The sequence below is a fragment of the Megalopta genalis genome, chromosome 7 (genome assembly GCF_051020955.1).
Source record: "Megalopta genalis isolate 19385.01 chromosome 7, iyMegGena1_principal, whole genome shotgun sequence".
Lineage (NCBI taxonomy): Eukaryota > Metazoa > Arthropoda > Insecta > Hymenoptera > Halictidae > Megalopta > Megalopta genalis.
Window position 1 is genome coordinate 8,914,273 of NC_135019.1, and position 16,893 is coordinate 8,931,165.

The window sequence follows — 16,893 nt, forward strand, 5'->3', positions numbered from 1 at the left end:
TTATGAATCTATATGTTGGATTTTAATATTATGACCAACAATTAAATTTATGATCAATATATGTTTTAAATAACCAACATATGTTTAAAAAAGATTATTCAAGTTTTTATAAATGTATGCAACAATAAAATCGTGAATGAATCAAATTGACTCGCTCCGGCAATCTAGTATTAATGACAAGAAAGTGATAATCAATTAGTCTTCCGGAGATTAAACAATTAATAATTTAACTGGACAGTAGACAACATTCGATATATCATTGAACGAATTGCATTTTAACCCTTTGACACGGAAATAAAACGGAATTTGATGCGTCCGAGAAATACTATTTAATTTGGCTGATTTTAACACGTACGCGCAAGCTGAGAAAGAGAATGTTTTGTTTTGAAATTTGGATTACCGATTTGTGGACGCAACTTTGTTATTGCTACCGTCGAGAAAGTGGGAGGGTGGGGCACTCTTGAACATTGTAAACAAACCAGAATCGACGCACGAGTGAAGCAACTGAGTAATCTGATAACACATTGCACGACGTCCGACGAAAACAGCTCTTGGCGAGTTATACTCGTCAAAGTCTACGGTGGTACATGAAACAAACGACCACCCCAACTCGTCATTGTACGTTGTAACGTACCGAGAATCTTCCCACGCATTTTTTATATTCCTTCCTGAAGGCATACGCCAGGCTGGCGCTAGCCAGGAACACCCCCACTACCATTTTTCCAGAGAAAATCTGACTATATAAAGGGCCCAAACGCGACCGGGAATCGGACTAGTTTCGAGTCATTCGTCGACGTGGAAACGTTAGTGAGATCGAGTCGTAATTCTCCTTCGAACAATCTAATAGGTAATTCGACATCGAATCAGAAGCCCCCGCCAACTCAGTGCGAAAAGCTGAGAGCGCGTTAGAGTCCGCGAACACTTACATACTACTGTGATCAAAAAGTAAGGTGAATTTGTTTATAAAATGTAAATTCTTTGTTTATTCTTCCAAATCAATTTCATCCCCTTCAAAGTAATCCCCGTCCGATAAAACGCACTGTTTCCGACGCTTTTTCCAGTCCTCGAAACAGTCGGAATAGTCTTTTTCCGGTATAGCCTTCAAGACCTTCTTCGATTCGGTTTTTATCTCCTCAATCGCGTCAAAACGGCGTCCCCGCATTGGCTTTTTGAGTTTGCTGAATAACCAGAAGTCGCACGGAGCCAAATCAGGCGAATACGGTGGTTGCGGAACGATATGAGTCGAGTTTTTGGCAAAAAAGTCGCGAGGAACCAATGCAGTATGACATGGCACCAATCGAGACTTGACGCGATTGAGACACAAAACATCCTTCAAAATGGTTTGGACTGAGCCAAATGATATTCCAACACTATCAGCGAGGTCTCTCATTGTCAATCGACGATTTTCAAGCACCAAATCTTCGATTTTTTGTACGTGGCCCTCGTCGGTAGACGTTGATGGTCGTCCAGAGCGCGGTTCGTCTTCAACGCGTTCTCGGCCCGCTTTGAACTCGTTGTACCACTTATAAACTTTTTTTGTGCCATAGTTTGATCACCAAAGGCCTTCCGCAACATTTTCAACGTGTCCGCACAAGAATATTCGTTCCGCAAACAAAATTTGATGCAAGTTCTTTGCTCAACAAAATCACCCATTGTAAAAATCGAAAAATTCACTTTTGGTCGTTTACTAAAACACGTGTAACTCGGAGATAATTAAACCTTTTAACAAACAGACGCTTGGCAATTGTTATAGACAGTCCTACCAACCTAGGAAAAAAACAACTGCCTGCCTTCCTAATGTCCGGGAGTTTTAAATGACAACTTCACCTTACTTTTTGATCACAGTAGTACATTTATAAAACCCAAACGCGTAATAAATTAGCTTTTACCAGTTTTCTTGGTTACAAGTTTAATTATTTCCATCTCCTATTTCGAAGCAGTAGTTGATACAACCCACCAAGATATATCTTTACCGCTCGAGGTATAATCTTTATTCCTTTCTAACAAAAAGTTACGAGGCAGCCTAATACCAATTTCTCCAAACACCTTATCCTAGCCTTAAGGATAGCCACCCGTGTCGAAATAAACATCGGCTGGTCTACGCACCCCTATCAAAAATTCCAGTTGCATGCAACCTCCGGCCACCCAACCTGCCCGGCCCTCGGCTCGTAACAACGTCAAGGGGTTGAAGTTAAGCCTAGCGGATGAACCGACCAATCGGCCAGACAGATATCGGCGCTCTAAACGGTGGATAAAGCGAGACCAGAGTGGCAGGTACTCACGATCGTGATCGTCCGTCTGGTTCTTCTTATGGTACGTTTTGTGGTGGTGGCCGCCGGGTAGTGGAACCTGTTTCATCTCGAGCAGATCCTTGTGGTTGACGTCGATCAGAGGGTTCTCCAGCTGCGACTCGATCACCTCGAAGCTGGTCGAGTTGTCCGGATGCGAGATGACCTTCACTGTAAACGAGCAAGCGTAACGGAGCATGGAGGGAAACGACACCCGCGTCTCCGTCGAAGACGCGGGAGAAAGAGATTCGAATCACGGTGATACCGTCGAACGATCTTCGCGGTCATCTCGGAAACTGTTCGACCGTTCTATCGTCGGTCTACCCGAGATTACTAATTAATTACCGATCATTTGGCGCGGGAGTCTCTGACCAGGGTCATTTTGTATTCTAAAGCGATCTCTTGAAAGAACTTTTAGAACGTTTGTCGCGGCTTCGGAGTTAACCCTTTGCACTCGAAGCTAACTGTAAACAACTGTAAATAATAATAATTAACTGTTAATATAAAATCATTTTTCTAACTTATAGTATTCTTATTTTATACGACAAAATGCATTTTACGCACATGAAATTGACTCTTGGGGCCCACGCAACGGTTACACTCTTGACAATTTTGTATATATAAACTTTGTTACTATACAAATTATCTTAAAACGTGATGTAACAAATTTTAGTGGCGCCTCAGAGTCATCATTCGAGTGCAGGTTAATTCAATTTCGATCGCAAAAAAAATTCGCAATATAATTCTACATTGGAAAGAATTTAGAAAATTCTACAAGCTTGTCGACAGACACTTCGATTTAATTCGATACATTGTGTTTGTTGGACAAAGCACTTTAGCATTCATAAGAGAACGACGCGAAGGATAATGAGCAAAGAATGCACGTGTTGTACTCGTTCCTTTCGAACGGGTTAATATCTGCAATTTGGTCCGAACAATCTGGTCAAAAACTCGCATCGCGAGCGAAAACAATTGCGATCGATCGATCTTCAATTATTCGGTCAGCTGACGAATTTTGCGGGTGGAAGTAAGAAGTGACGTCACCGAGATGAGCGAAGCCGGCCGACGACGAAGAATGAAAGATCGCCTGAAACATTAAGAGCGCTAATCCACGATCTCGCGGCGCGACGCGACGTTTCCGCGTCACCGAGGAAATAACCGGCAATCGGGCGCCTAAACTTTCCGCCTGCGACGTCGAAACCGCCGAACACAACCCCCCTGTCCCTCCTCCAGGAAGGCGAGGGGTGGATCCGCAGTCCCGAGTTCCCGTTGATCAACAGTTGAGCGCCGCTAATCGGTTCCACGAAACCGGCGGACGTACCAGCAAGTCGCCGATAAAAAAGTTCCGCCGAGTATCGGGGTGGCGAACTTTGTTTTAGGGGCAACTTGCTGCGTCTCTTCTGGCTCCTGGCGTGCCCAGCTTTCGAAACAGCGAGTCGTCAATGCCAAACGCAACATAGTCGAACGGTTCGGGCGCGATTCGCCGAGTCTTCGTTCAGCACGCGCGACTTTTCTTCCTTTTTTTTTGGGAACCGAAATCTCTTCGTCGCGAGATCGGCGAAGCTGTATTCGTTTCATGTTGTTTCAAGTTGCACTTGCACAGTGGCGATATTATTTTTCTGTCGTTGAAGTTAACGACAAGGTGTGCAACAACTTTGGGCAACAAAGCTTCTACTCGGTTTTTATAAATTCGTGATAGGAATTATTTGGGAAGATCTGCATTTTGTGCTGTTTCAAATTACGCTTTCACAATGTCGATATTATTTTCCTGTCTTTGAAGTTAATGATAAGTTGTGCAGCAGAGTTTCTATTCGGTTTTTATAAATTCGTGATAAGAATTATTTCGGAAGATCTGTATTTTGTGTTTCAAATAACGCTTCCACAATGTCGATATTATTTTTCTGCCTTTGAAATTAACGATAAGATATGCAGCAAAGTTTCTATTCGATTTCTCTATAAATTCGTGATAAATATTATTTGGTAAGATCTGCATTTTGTATTGTTTCAAATTACGCCTCCACAGTGTCAATATTATTTTTCTGTCTTTAAAGTTAATGATAAGTTGTGCAGCAAAGTTTCTATTCGGTTCTCATAAATTCGTGATAAGAATTATTTAGAAAAATCTGCATTTTATGTTTCAAATTACGCTTCCGCAATGTCAATATTATTTCTCTGCCTTTGAAGTGAATGCTATGTTGTGCAGCAAAGTTTCAATTCGATTTTCACGAATTCATAATAAGAATTGTTTGGGCACATCTGTATTTTATATTGTTTCAATTTACTTTTCTACGACGTTAACATTATTTTTGCCTCTTCAAGCAAACTCTTCGAGAACGAATTTCGACATATTCGTTAATTGTCACAACTGTATATCTCATTGCAAAAATTGCGACAGAAGATATACATACATTACATAAGATATATCGTTGATTTCTCTCATCATATAAATCTTGAATACATAATCTACTTCTCCGAGAAAAACATTCTTACTACTTCAAAAATTCTCGTCCGCAAAGAGATAATCACGAGCTGAGCAAGGTTTCAATTCGCGATTCCGTGTATCATACGTTACTTCAGCTTATTCTAGCAGAACGTCGCTACTATTTTCGCATCTCGAAGTTACCAATACCTTGATCAAAGTTTCTACACGATCTCTCACAGATTTGCAATAGAAACGATTTAAAAAAGATCTACATTTCGCGTAGATTCGTCGAGTTTTTCTTCAGCGCGAGGAACGCCTTCAAAGTCTGCAGCGATATCGACGATGCACGACTTGAAAAATATTCGGAATCCTAGCCAGGGATTTTCTAGACGTATGTAGATCTATCAACTACGAGATCCTGCGAAATAATCGAACAAAGCGCGCGAAACCTTGCGCAGCGATGTTTGCGGCTGCTGAAAGCGCGATCCGAAGAATAATTATTTCTTCTTAATATTCTTTTCTCGCTTATGATCGGCATCGGTGTTTCGGCACGTGAAACAATCTAAAGATCGAAGACAGCCGCGTGTCTGGTCCCGCAGAGTTCTCGGAAACGTTCGAATGTTCGTTCCGAATTCGGGGTCCGACGTCGTCGAATCGTCGTTGAATCACGTTGTAATCTAGTTCGTGAAACCGTGGGCGTACGACTGGCTATTTCGGGATCCGTGCGGGCGTGAATCCGCGTGTGCGACGATCGATGGTGTCTGGCGCACCTTGACACCGGTGTACGAACCTTGGTCGACGAACCCTTCGAAGGCCTCGCGGAGATCGAAGAGCCGGTCGACTGGCAGCGCGCCGATCTTGAATTCGAGGTCATCGAGGTCGTCGTCGGCGCGATCGAAGATCGCCCGGTGCTCGTAGGTGGGCCTTGGTGCGAATTTCTTCCGGTGCACCAGGTCCGGTCTCTCGATTCGTTTCGTCTCGTCCACGGTAGGCGTTGGACGAGCCGGCAGATAACTCGGGGGCGACGACGACGACAACGATGACAACGACGACGAGGACGACGACGAAGAAGAAGACGACGTCGCAACGGACGGTGGTGCGGGTGGTGCGGGGTGGTGCTGGTGGTGCTGGTCATGGTGATGATGGTGCAGGTGGTGCGCGTCATGCTCGCTTTGGGAGTGCCTTGGCTGCAGGTGCACTGTGCTGGAGGCACGATCATGCTTGGACAACGTGGAAGAAGAAGAAGATGAAGAAGAAGAGGAAGAAGAAGAAGAAGAAGACGAGAAAGAGGAAGAAGAAGAAGACGAAGACGAAGACGAAGAAGAAGAAGAAGAAGAGCCGCGATCATAGAAGCTGCCAGGTCCCTCCATCGACCGATCGTCCGTATCTTTCTCCCTGTACGCAGGCCGGTGGTGCTCGGTGTCTGTACCGGGACGCGCCTCGTGCCGGTTCTCGTAATCGGCACGAGGATCGTACGCGTCGACCACGAGGACACCTGGCCTGCCAGGCAACTCCGGTGCTTCCTGATGACGGCCGTGCTGATGACGATGCCCGTGCTGACGCCTCTGACCGGGCTCCTGGACGTCGTACGTGCTCTCGTGGTCGTAGTACGAGGTGCGCGCGGCCCCGGGGAACAGAAAATAGGGGTACATACTGGTCGGCGGTAACCAGATCCCCTGGTAGCTCTCCTGCTGCGGGTCGAACGGATACAGGGCCGAGTCCGTGCCCGACAGGTCTACGGAGGTCGAGGAGGGCAGGAACTCTGCAACAGAGAAGCAAAGACGCGGACGAGAACGGGGTGAGTGGGGTGCGTGATCGCCATCGGTACACGTGCACGGAGACGGGTTCGCGTGGTACGTGCTGTACAGTTTTCTTTTCTTTTTTTTCTCTTTTCATTTGTGGTCTGGCTTTGTGATCGGTGGTATAACGCTCGTGGTGGTGACAGTGTAATTCGGCTGTTTGTCGTGGTACGGTTTGCTGGATAGGGTAGCCGCACGGAGCTAGGCTCGGGTGTCGATTTTTTTTAGGAGGTCTCGACTTTGGGGGAGCCTCGGTCCCGGGTGTCCGGGTCTCTGGATCGGTGGTATTGCTGTTCTTGGACGGTCTGGACCGATCTCTATCGCGCGAACGAGGAAAATATAATACGCGATTTTCTAATTTTCTATTCCGTGGCCCACAAAAGTGTTCTTACACCTTTCAAAACGCAATAACTATTTTAAAACTGAATTGAATTACCTGATTCTTTTTGGATGACAGATGGCTAAAAAGCTTTTATTTATTTTTGCTGTTACTTGGAATGAAAAGAAGGAATTGAAAACCCTCGTATTTTTAACTTTTTTTATCCGAGTCTATAACGAAAATTTAAAAAATGTCTCTCGCAGATCTCGATAACTTATATGCGTGCTGAAAATTTGATCGGAATCGGTTAACCCAGAGTTGAGCTACAGGCGTTGAAGGATTTTAAAAATTGCAGATTTCTTACAGTTTTTGGTTAAAATTGTGATAAAATTGCGAAACTACGAAAAACATTTCTTTAAATTTTCGTTATACTGTAAGATATGAAAGTTAAGAAACGAGAGATTTTTATTCTTTTTTATCATTCCAAGCAATAGCTAAATTAAAAATAAAAGCATTTCCGTCATCGTCTCTATCATTTGAAACAAAAATTCAAGTCATTTGGTTCAGTTTTAAAACAGTTACAGAGCGTTTTAAAGCGTGTACGAACACTTTTGCGGGCCATCGTATGTTTTCAGACGGTATGAAAATTGGTACGCAAATGTTCGTCGTGATCATTCGCGAAGACTAAAGCGAAACGAAAGATCGAATACTCGACCGATTGTTTTGAATAATTCAGCGTCGCATTACATCGACTCTGTATATTTTATTATATTTTTTATATTTATATTCGAGTGCATGGTAATCTGCAGCCGGCTATTTACTTTTCATGAGATCAGAATCGCGATGAATATTTTAAATAGAACCTTCTGCATATGAATGTTACTAATCAAGCTTTATTAGAGTATGCAAGGTGTACGAAGGGTACAAAAGTAATTACAGTGATAAACTAAATCTTCTCTATATGATAAAATTGATAAATACACAATCAGTAAATACGAAAGTCAACGTGTTAACGAATCAGTTCAACGAATCTACCTGACAATTTGAACGAGTATCCGAATAGAAAATTCCTAACTCTTGAGCAATGCAACCTCATTCTCAATTAACGGATCATCAAAAATAGCAAGCCTGGCAAGGAGAGAAATGGCAGTCGTTGGGACATCAATCTCGAGACAACATTTTCCGACGAATCTGCAGCAGAAATAAGTCGACCCATATTTTGCGGTTTCCGCCAGCACTCATTATTTATTAAGATATTTTACATTCAATCTTTCATTCCCGCAAATACTGGATTCATGGAAACGTGTTACAATAATTATTAACCTCTTGCACTGTAGCATCGTGTTAGACTCGCTTTCAATTCATTTATTGTATATCTAAGTAAAATTTAATTTATCTCTAACGTCGCAGATGTCATTTCCAGAAATAGAAATGAAGGAATTGTCGAAAAGGATTAATTCAGTATCCGTGACAATACTTTTGTAGTTGGCACAATTGCCGCAAAAATTGCACACGATTCAAGTATTGAAAGCTTTAATCTGCAGTGGGAGGAATTTTCGAACATTTTTTTACAACTGCGACAATACATCATAAACAACTTCAAATCGTTTATATTCGACGTCAGTAACTTATATATACTTATAATTTTATTATATTATATATATATATATACTTATAAGTATATACTTATAAGTTTATTATATTATATATATATATATATATACTTATAAGTATATACTTATAAGTTTATTATATTATATATATATATACTTATAAGTTTATTCTCAATCTTTCCGGACACCCTGAATACCGTGCGTCGAATGTAAAATATCTTCATAAATAATTGGCACAAACGAAAATTGTGAAATACGGATCGACTCGTAGTTCGCTCGAAATTCGTTGGGAACAGTTTCATCAAAATGGATAGCTCGACGAGCGTCTCCGCCGCGAGTCGAGAGATCGGCCCAGAAGAGCGTCCGCGATCCGCAACGAACAAAGCAGCTCAGGGTATCGGTCCCGCGGCGCGAAAGTGGCGCATTAGCGAAATTATTCCGCAGATTACAGGAGCAAAACAAGGTCTAGTATCGCGGGCCATTAGCGTCCCCGGAGAAGCCAATCAAACACGCCGGCTGGCAAAAAGACGAGCGGATCTCGGGCGTTCCGCTCGAGGATCGTTCCTCGAGAGCGACGCCGAGCGGCTCGGAGCCGCTTGGAACGGCTTCAAAGCCGGCATCGGCGTCGCTCGCGGCCCGGGGGATGCGGGGCGTAGCACCGTTTGCTTAGGCGTGCTCTCTGCGCTCGGAGTTTCCAAGGAGCTCCGAGCGGAAAAGGAAGTCCCACGCCGCGCCGAGGTCGAACGTCAATTCCGATTACGACTTGGTTCGTTTAACCCCCGGCGGCTGCTTCTCCGCGATCTTTTTGCGAACAGTGTTTCGCCACGTTCGTCGTCGGACCACCTCCGGAAAGGAAAACAGCCCGCGATGCCAGATGTCTCGTTCACTGATTGCCGCCACTTTCGCGTAAGCGCGACGTGTACGTGTACACGAGCAATTAGCGTTTGCGAATAAATCCACGGCGAACGCAAGCTGTCCCTTGATTTCTCCGGGATCGAATTTATGGTCAGGAATTTTTCTGATCAGGGAGGATTCTTTTAATCGTCGGAAGCACCCAGCGGCGTCTGACTAGGGTCGTGGTAATACAGACGGTTCGCTTTTGTTCGAGAGAGAAGACAATTTGCCCCAAATCTTTTGCATCAACACTGAACCTACCGAATTTTGCTTTGCGACGACGAAAACGCTGTTAATTTGGATCTTTCGCCATTTTTATTGCAACATATGCTCGGATTAACGCTCGGACGACGCCATTTTTTTTTAGAAAAACGTAAAATTCAGTATGCTCAAGATTTCTTACAATGTTATTCATCAGTTTTATTCAACATATTCTTTAAGGTTTTCCTTCTAGATATTTTTGTTTTATTCTTGTTTTATTATTATTACTTTGAATCTTTTCAACGGGACGAATCCTTTGTGTCAGGAAATTAGAATAGAAAGTGACAACTAGACCGCGGATCTTTATGCAAAATAAAAATTGTCTTCATCGATTGAAACTAACACATTCGCGCCTTTAAATTCTTTTAATATTTTCGCCGTTTTCATCAGAAACGCGTAAAATCCGCGGTCTAGCGATAACTGTTGAACAGACGAATGGGAGCATGATAACAAATAAATCTCATTACCGGACTGCGGATTTTATTTGTTTTATTTCACGCATTTATGACAAAAACGTGTAGATCGAATGCAAAATAGCGGAAACATTGGAACAATTTATCTCTGTCAAAAGTTATCAAGATCGTCGAAACGAAAAACGAAATAATTGCACGCATTTTGCAATTAAAGAAGATAATGTTTATTTCGCAGAAAGATCCGCGGTCTGCTCGTTACAACAGAGAAAAACAATATACGGAAATACAATATCCGAAGTTAAGAAAATAATTGCTGTTATCCTAATTCGATGAATTTCTATAAATATTCTACGCGTTAATTATTTTACAGACCTTAACACGAAACATGTGACAATTTGAAACAATTTAACAGAACTTGCTATTTCAATGACCTAGCTGTCCAAGCGTTAAGAAACTTATTCCACCGTGTTCTATGAAAGAGTGCGGAGATAATTTCGGCGATTTTAAAACGCAAAATACGAAATCGTTCGATCGGCTCGGTAGGTTCAGTGTTAAAATCGTTGTCGAATAATCGTTAGAGGGCTGTTTATGCACACGGAACCAATGAATACAGACGAATTCTTGAAACGTTATTTTCAGATAAACGGGTTCATTGGAATCGACGCGATTGAGGGAATTTTATAAATTCCGCAACGCGGAATTTAAAGAATTAACGACGGGGCACTCGTGAACGAAAAAAAAAGCGGTTACAGTGAAAAACGTTCGGAAGGTATCTCGATTGCTCATTGAATAATAATACAAGTTCTCTAGATATCGAGCAATTCACGTTCGAGAAACATTTTTCGTACGACAAATTATAAACAACAAGGTGCTTGTACATTTCCGAGGGAATCTCCGTTCGCAGAAGGATGGTTCATCGGTCTCGTAATCGAACGACTCGAGACGTAAAGCGATCGATCGGATCTAGCGGATCGATCGATACCAAGGACAGAGTAGTAGTGAGTAACGATCGAGTAGCATAGAGTAGACAGTCTTAGTAGGCTGTTAATCAACGAGGCATGCGCATTACCCAGATAGAAAGACAGAAAACCGCATGCAGGCTGAGAAAACGTGCTTGACCCACTCGCCTACTAAAAGAAGCGGAGAGAAAATCGTCTCTCTCCCTCGTCTCACTCTCTCTCTCTCTTTCTCTCTCACACACACATACTCTCGTTCGTGCAAAAAAGACATGCGGTGCACAATCTGCTCGCATTCCCGCTCGAAGTCTTTCGAACTGTTATCCGCGTGCATCGCGTCGCTTACACCCGAGAGGTCAATCCGCGTCGCTATAGATCCATCGATCCCGTAACATTAGCCTCGATCGCGGCTTCCATTAATGTAACGTCGATAGATACGCGTCGACGATACGATGAGTGAAAACGGAACAACGATAAAACTAATAAGCAGCCCGGAAAGGCGGGAAAAGAAGGAGCCGCGGTAACTTTTATGATTCGAGCCTCGCGCGATCCTCTCGGGCGATTCGCGCGGGAAAAAATCGGTCGACCTGGGTCGATCGAGGGGTGGAACCAAAACAGTGAAGTCAGAGGGTGAAACCAGACGGGTGGGAAGCGAGCGGGGCTGGACGGGTGCACGCGGATTCATCTCGAAATGCAAATTCTCCGAGCGGAATGCGTACTTGGGGGGTGCTGGTGCGCTCGTGCAGACGTTCCTCGAGGCTCGAGGATCCCGAGGACCCCTAAGGGCGGGTCCAAGCCCTGCGAGGACTCTCCAAGGACCCTACCAGGGCCGTCCCATCCGTTGGCTCGCAGTTCCGGAAACGTTTCACGCGGAAAACGCGTGTCCGCCATCATCATCGTTTCCTCTTCCATCTCGGCGCCGCTAAACTCGTGCAACGATATCTCTCGCTGTTTGCATTCCGGTGTCTTTTTGTTTTTCTGTATTTAGCTGTCTTGCGAGTTTCGTGGATGAGCCGATCCGTCCGTCCGACGAAACTAATCGGCGAGCGTGAACGAATATATTCGCGCGATCGACGCCGACGCGCCCCGCGCGGTCATCGATTTTCGAAATTTCGTTCTCCGTTTTGGTTTCATCGGTTTCAAATGTTTTTCAAATGTTTTTCAAATGTTCATTTGTTCACGCTTGCCAACTAGTCTAGTCGGACAGACGGCGGCGGCAACGCGGACCGCGCGCGTCGTGATCTAAACTCGAGCTGAAAAGTTCAACGATCGCGCTTTTTTGCAGCGCGGCATTTGATTCCGTTTGTTTGCGTTTCTGTTTCGATTTCCGGGCCTCGATCGGCTGTGGCTCGCCGATCCTGAAACGAGCAAACTCGATCGCGGACCGACCGCCGCGGCTCGTTTCGCTCTGCGCTCGCCCGGGCCACCGCTAAAAAGACAGCAGACAAACGCTTGCACGTCGCACATGCGCGCACACCGCCGGTTGCAAATTTACTTAGACCGCGGCGCGATCTCTACAAAGTGATCCGAGGCGATCGCAGAGGCGGGGCGAGCTCGTTTCGGCCGGCTCTCGGCGCCACCGGAAATTGCCGTGGGTGTTGCATTCTGTTCGGCCGTTGGTATCGTCCTCGACAAATGTTTCTGCATCGGCCGCGGCGTGCATTTGCGCGCTACATTGTCGATTTTTGAAAAATTGCCGATGTTCGGACTGTTGTTGTTCCGTGGGAAAAAATCGTACGGCTATCTGCCGCCGCAACTAGTTTTATAGCTTGACGCCTCTGTTTCAACAGCGCGCGATTCTTTATCCGCGGGAAAAAATTTGTGCGCGATATCGCGGCTGGAAAACTGACTGCGTGTTTCGGTCGAAAATCGTTCAAATTCGAACGTCGATAAAAACACTGACACAAATTTTGCCCGTGATCGAAGTTATCGTTGATTTCAAGACCGAAATCTCTTCTTTGTATTGAGCTTCGGAATTTTGATGCACGATTTTTCTTGTTCATTTAATCGAGCTTCGAGTGAGGGGTAATTTTAATGTAGACAGATGTTAGGTTGAATTTTTTTATGGGACATTAGGGTATGAACAGAATGCAACGCGGAATTTATGGCACCATCGAGACGCTCGAGAAAATTCGTTCACCTATGCCGGATCAAAATCAGCCACGCAAATCGGAAATCTCTCGATCCTGGACCAGCGATCTCCACAAAATATTCATACGTTATATTGTTGAAAATAGCGAAACACTCACGAGACTTCGTGATATAGAAAATAATTCAGGGAAGGCTTCGGTGATCGATTTATCATCTAATTTAACTTCGGACTGCGCAGTTGGATCAACAAGAATCCATCATTAGACTTTATTTTTCTTCGCTCGATCTTGACCAATTTCCCTCTGACCTTTCCCTTTGATCGTTCTATTGTCACAGAAATGAAAATGGATTTAAAAAACGTTCCTCTTAGAGCCTCTACGATTTTTCAATCAACACTTCGACTGCCATGTCAACGACTTTAAAGTCTTCATAAATTTAAAGTATTTTGTTTAACGAGATTAACATTGAAAAGATAAATTTTATCGATTGAAGTTCCAACATTCTTGCGTTTCGCAGATCCTAATAAAATTGGAAAGTAGCAATCAATTCGGGTAAAAATTAGTTTTCATATCTGACCAAAAATAATTTCGTCACAAAGAAATGCCCGTACACCCATTAAAAGCGAGTAAATTTTTTAAGACTGGACCAAATGATTTTAATTTCTTTTTTTTGAGAAGTCAGGACTAGTTTACTAGACAATGAGTGAAGAAATTTTTGCAAAAATTGCAATCGATTGGAATTACGAAAAGAATTACAAAACGATGTTTCTCAGCTTTTTCATCTTATAACAATGATTCAAGCATTGCACTTTTAAGTCAAATTTGCCTACCGGGCGTACAGGTGACGTGGCAGCGAGAGTGTTAAAAAGACGAGAAAATATGGCGAAACCGTCTTGCTCCTCGATTCCGATCGATTTGGAGCAGGCTCCAAAAATAGCTGGTCCTGTGTCATTAAGCTGGAAGAGATGTTGCTCTAAGGGAACGGGATTAGAGTGAAATTAAGGTCGAGCCTGCCACGCGATAAAATCCTTATCTAAATCTCGATACCGGTAGCCTTTGGTTAATTAAGGAGAAAGGAGCTTATCCGAAGGAGGCCATAACGTCGTTCCACGGGCCACCGGGACACCGTGGTATCGCCATAAGTAATTGCTCCGTCGAGTCGGCTCGTCTCGTTCCTTTCGACTTCGACGAGCAGAACGAAACCAACCGGAAGTGATAAGTGGAAGTACGCTCCGAACGCGTTCGACAAATACTGGAAGAGCTTCCTCTAATCTTCGCGATAACTTGTTCGATTTTTTAAAGCACCTTTCTCTACCGACATTATTAATCGATTAATAAACTGATATTTGAGAGATACTTAAGAAATGATTAATAATTAAGAAAAATTAATAATACCTTAAAACGAGAAGCATGCTGCGAATCGGTTTGTTTCCGAATCGATCGATCTCGTCGACGAGAAATTCGTCGGGTCCAGAACCGAGAGGATCTCCCTAATTAGGACGCACACATCGATCGAAGAAAACGATCAACTAAAGTAAGAACGTGGAGCAACTCGTTCCGACGTAACCATACGAATAATCAACGAATCAAAACAAAAGGATCAAGAATACAGACGATTCACTTGACACAACACCAACAAATCTTCTTTCACAAGGTGCGCTATGTAAAATACGATTAACCAACGTTACGATATATATATATATATATATATATATATATATTTTATATATATGATATATATTTATTTATATATATATATTTATATATATTTTTATTTATATATATATATAATTATTTATATATATTATTTATATATATATATAATGTATGTATGTACTCGTTCCCATTCAAGATCACAGTAGTGTGTCTCTGGCGTTCGAGGGCCATTCAGAACGAGGAAAGTAAACAGAACGGAACAAAAAGTCGTAAGCGTAAGTAAACAGTCTCGTGTGTGAAAACGGCGCTGTTAAATACGGATGCCTGATGTATAGATTGTATCGCGTGTGTAGAGAACGTATACATAGAGAAAAGAGAGAAGGCGAAACAACGTTCCATCGATCCTGAAACGGCCTGGACCGGTCATACTCACCAACGCACGGATTGTGGTTCACCGTCGAGAAGATCCGGTCGCAGCGTCTCTTCATGTGATTCACCGGACAGATGCAGCCGAACATCAGCGACAGCCGCATCTGCGTCCACGAATCGTGGCAAGCGGTCCTGCAACAAAAGCCGAACAGATTTTCCATCAGTTCTTTCTGTTAACTCTTAGCGCTTCGCGCGTTTCTCGAGCACAGTAATGTCTCCCTTACTGACGCTCAGATTGTGCACAAAAATGGACAATTTGGGAAGAGGAGATACGATTATTCGAGCCTTTTGCGGTTCGTTTTTATAGTTGTTGGCAATCGATAACCATAAAAAACGAGCCACAAGGCTCGAATAATCGTATCTCCTTTTCCAAAATTGTCCATTTTTGTGGACAATCTAAGCGTCAATTAGGGAAACATTACTGTACTGTCTATCAACAACTCCGGTACATTTTTGGAGCGGAGCGCCCGAGATAAAGGAAGTCTTATTTCGAGCGGAAAAGATTACACGTCCTTGCGAATGCATTTGATTTCATTTATTTTATAAATATACATTTTCCTATTGTGAATAAAAGATAAATTTTAAATTTTGTAATTCGCCACGGTGCGATATCTTTGGTAACAATCTCCCATGTACATTCTGGGTTTACTTGGACAAGTGTCACAGTATTCGCTTTGCCAAATGGAGTTACTAGATATTTCTTTCAAGTTTAGAACATTTTCTGCATAATCGTTGGTTTCCTTTATAATTTCATTGACCAATTCGTCCATGAAAAATAATTTAAAATATTGTATCGGCTGTTCGATATTTGTAGGAACTTGTGGTCCAATGACCTGTGGCAATACACTAAAAGGTACTCCATCTGGAATATGTAATTCTTTCGTAACATCGCGCCGTTCATCTAAGTCTTGTAACGAATCTTCGCTTTCGCTTTCAATAATTCTCACTCTTCGTCTCTTTGGTAGTATAATTTCGCTACTACTACTCGAAGTGTCGGAATCATAACCAACATTGTCTTCCACAATGTCTTTTAACTCTTCAAAATCAAATACCTCTTCGGTATCGCTCGGCTCTAAATTCTCATCGTAATATTTATTTTTCTCCATGTTGCTAACCATAGCAAAGGTCAAAAAATGGTTTAATCGTAATGGTACAGACTTAGCACGTTTCAACTACAGATAACAATTGCTAACGCCGACGATAACGTATGCTAAAAACATTTGGCTCCGCAGCGGAGCCTTCGGAGTTACGGAACAAATGACAAATGTCTCCGTAGCGGAGCCCTCGGAGCGCTAAGGGTTAAATATTCAGTGGAATGAAAGATACGCTAAATGATAAAGAATCTTTATTAGGTGCTATGTTCTCGATGCACGCGCTTACAGACTAAGAGCGAGAGACGGGCCGAGAGTATCATTTGTTTTGGACAAAACGCGCGAGCAAACGGTCACCGCTTCTCCTACCATAATCTTTACGATGGTAATAATCGATAGATCGCGACGTTGATATACATTGGAATTTTAACACTTTCCGTTCGCACTGATTTCTCCTCGTCGATTATCGTCGCGAAAGCGGACGCCGTCCGAACATCTATCACACTTGATTTCGTTTCAGCGATTATTCGACGGTTGCAATTAATTGAAAGAAAATCGTCGGTCAAAGAAAATTTTATGAAGAAGATCTCCAACAATTGCTCCCTCGTTTCCTTCTGTTCATTAAATTCTTTTTCTCGTCGAACGTCCTGGCGAAAGTGGAC

General features: G+C 43.1%; 1 protein-coding gene across 3 annotated transcripts in view; it reads right to left on the reverse strand.

Annotated features, from left to right (window-relative positions):
• Gfrl (Glial cell line-derived neurotrophic family receptor-like) overlaps positions 1–16,893 on the reverse strand; it is a 595,741-nt gene that overhangs the window by 119,573 nt on the left and 459,275 nt on the right. Inside the window, exons 5-7 of one of the 3 annotated variants that reach the window (XM_033485389.2) lie at positions 15,145–15,272; positions 5,501–6,472; positions 2,283–2,459 (exon numbers count right to left, since the gene is read on the reverse strand). In XM_033485389.2, coding sequence (XP_033341280.1) covers positions 2,283–2,459; positions 5,501–6,472; positions 15,145–15,272 — 1,277 coding nt within the window. The remainder of the gene's footprint in view (positions 1–2,282; positions 2,460–5,500; positions 6,473–15,144; positions 15,273–16,893) is intronic. The other 2 variants (XM_033485390.2, XM_033485392.2) reach the window with 2 other exon arrangements.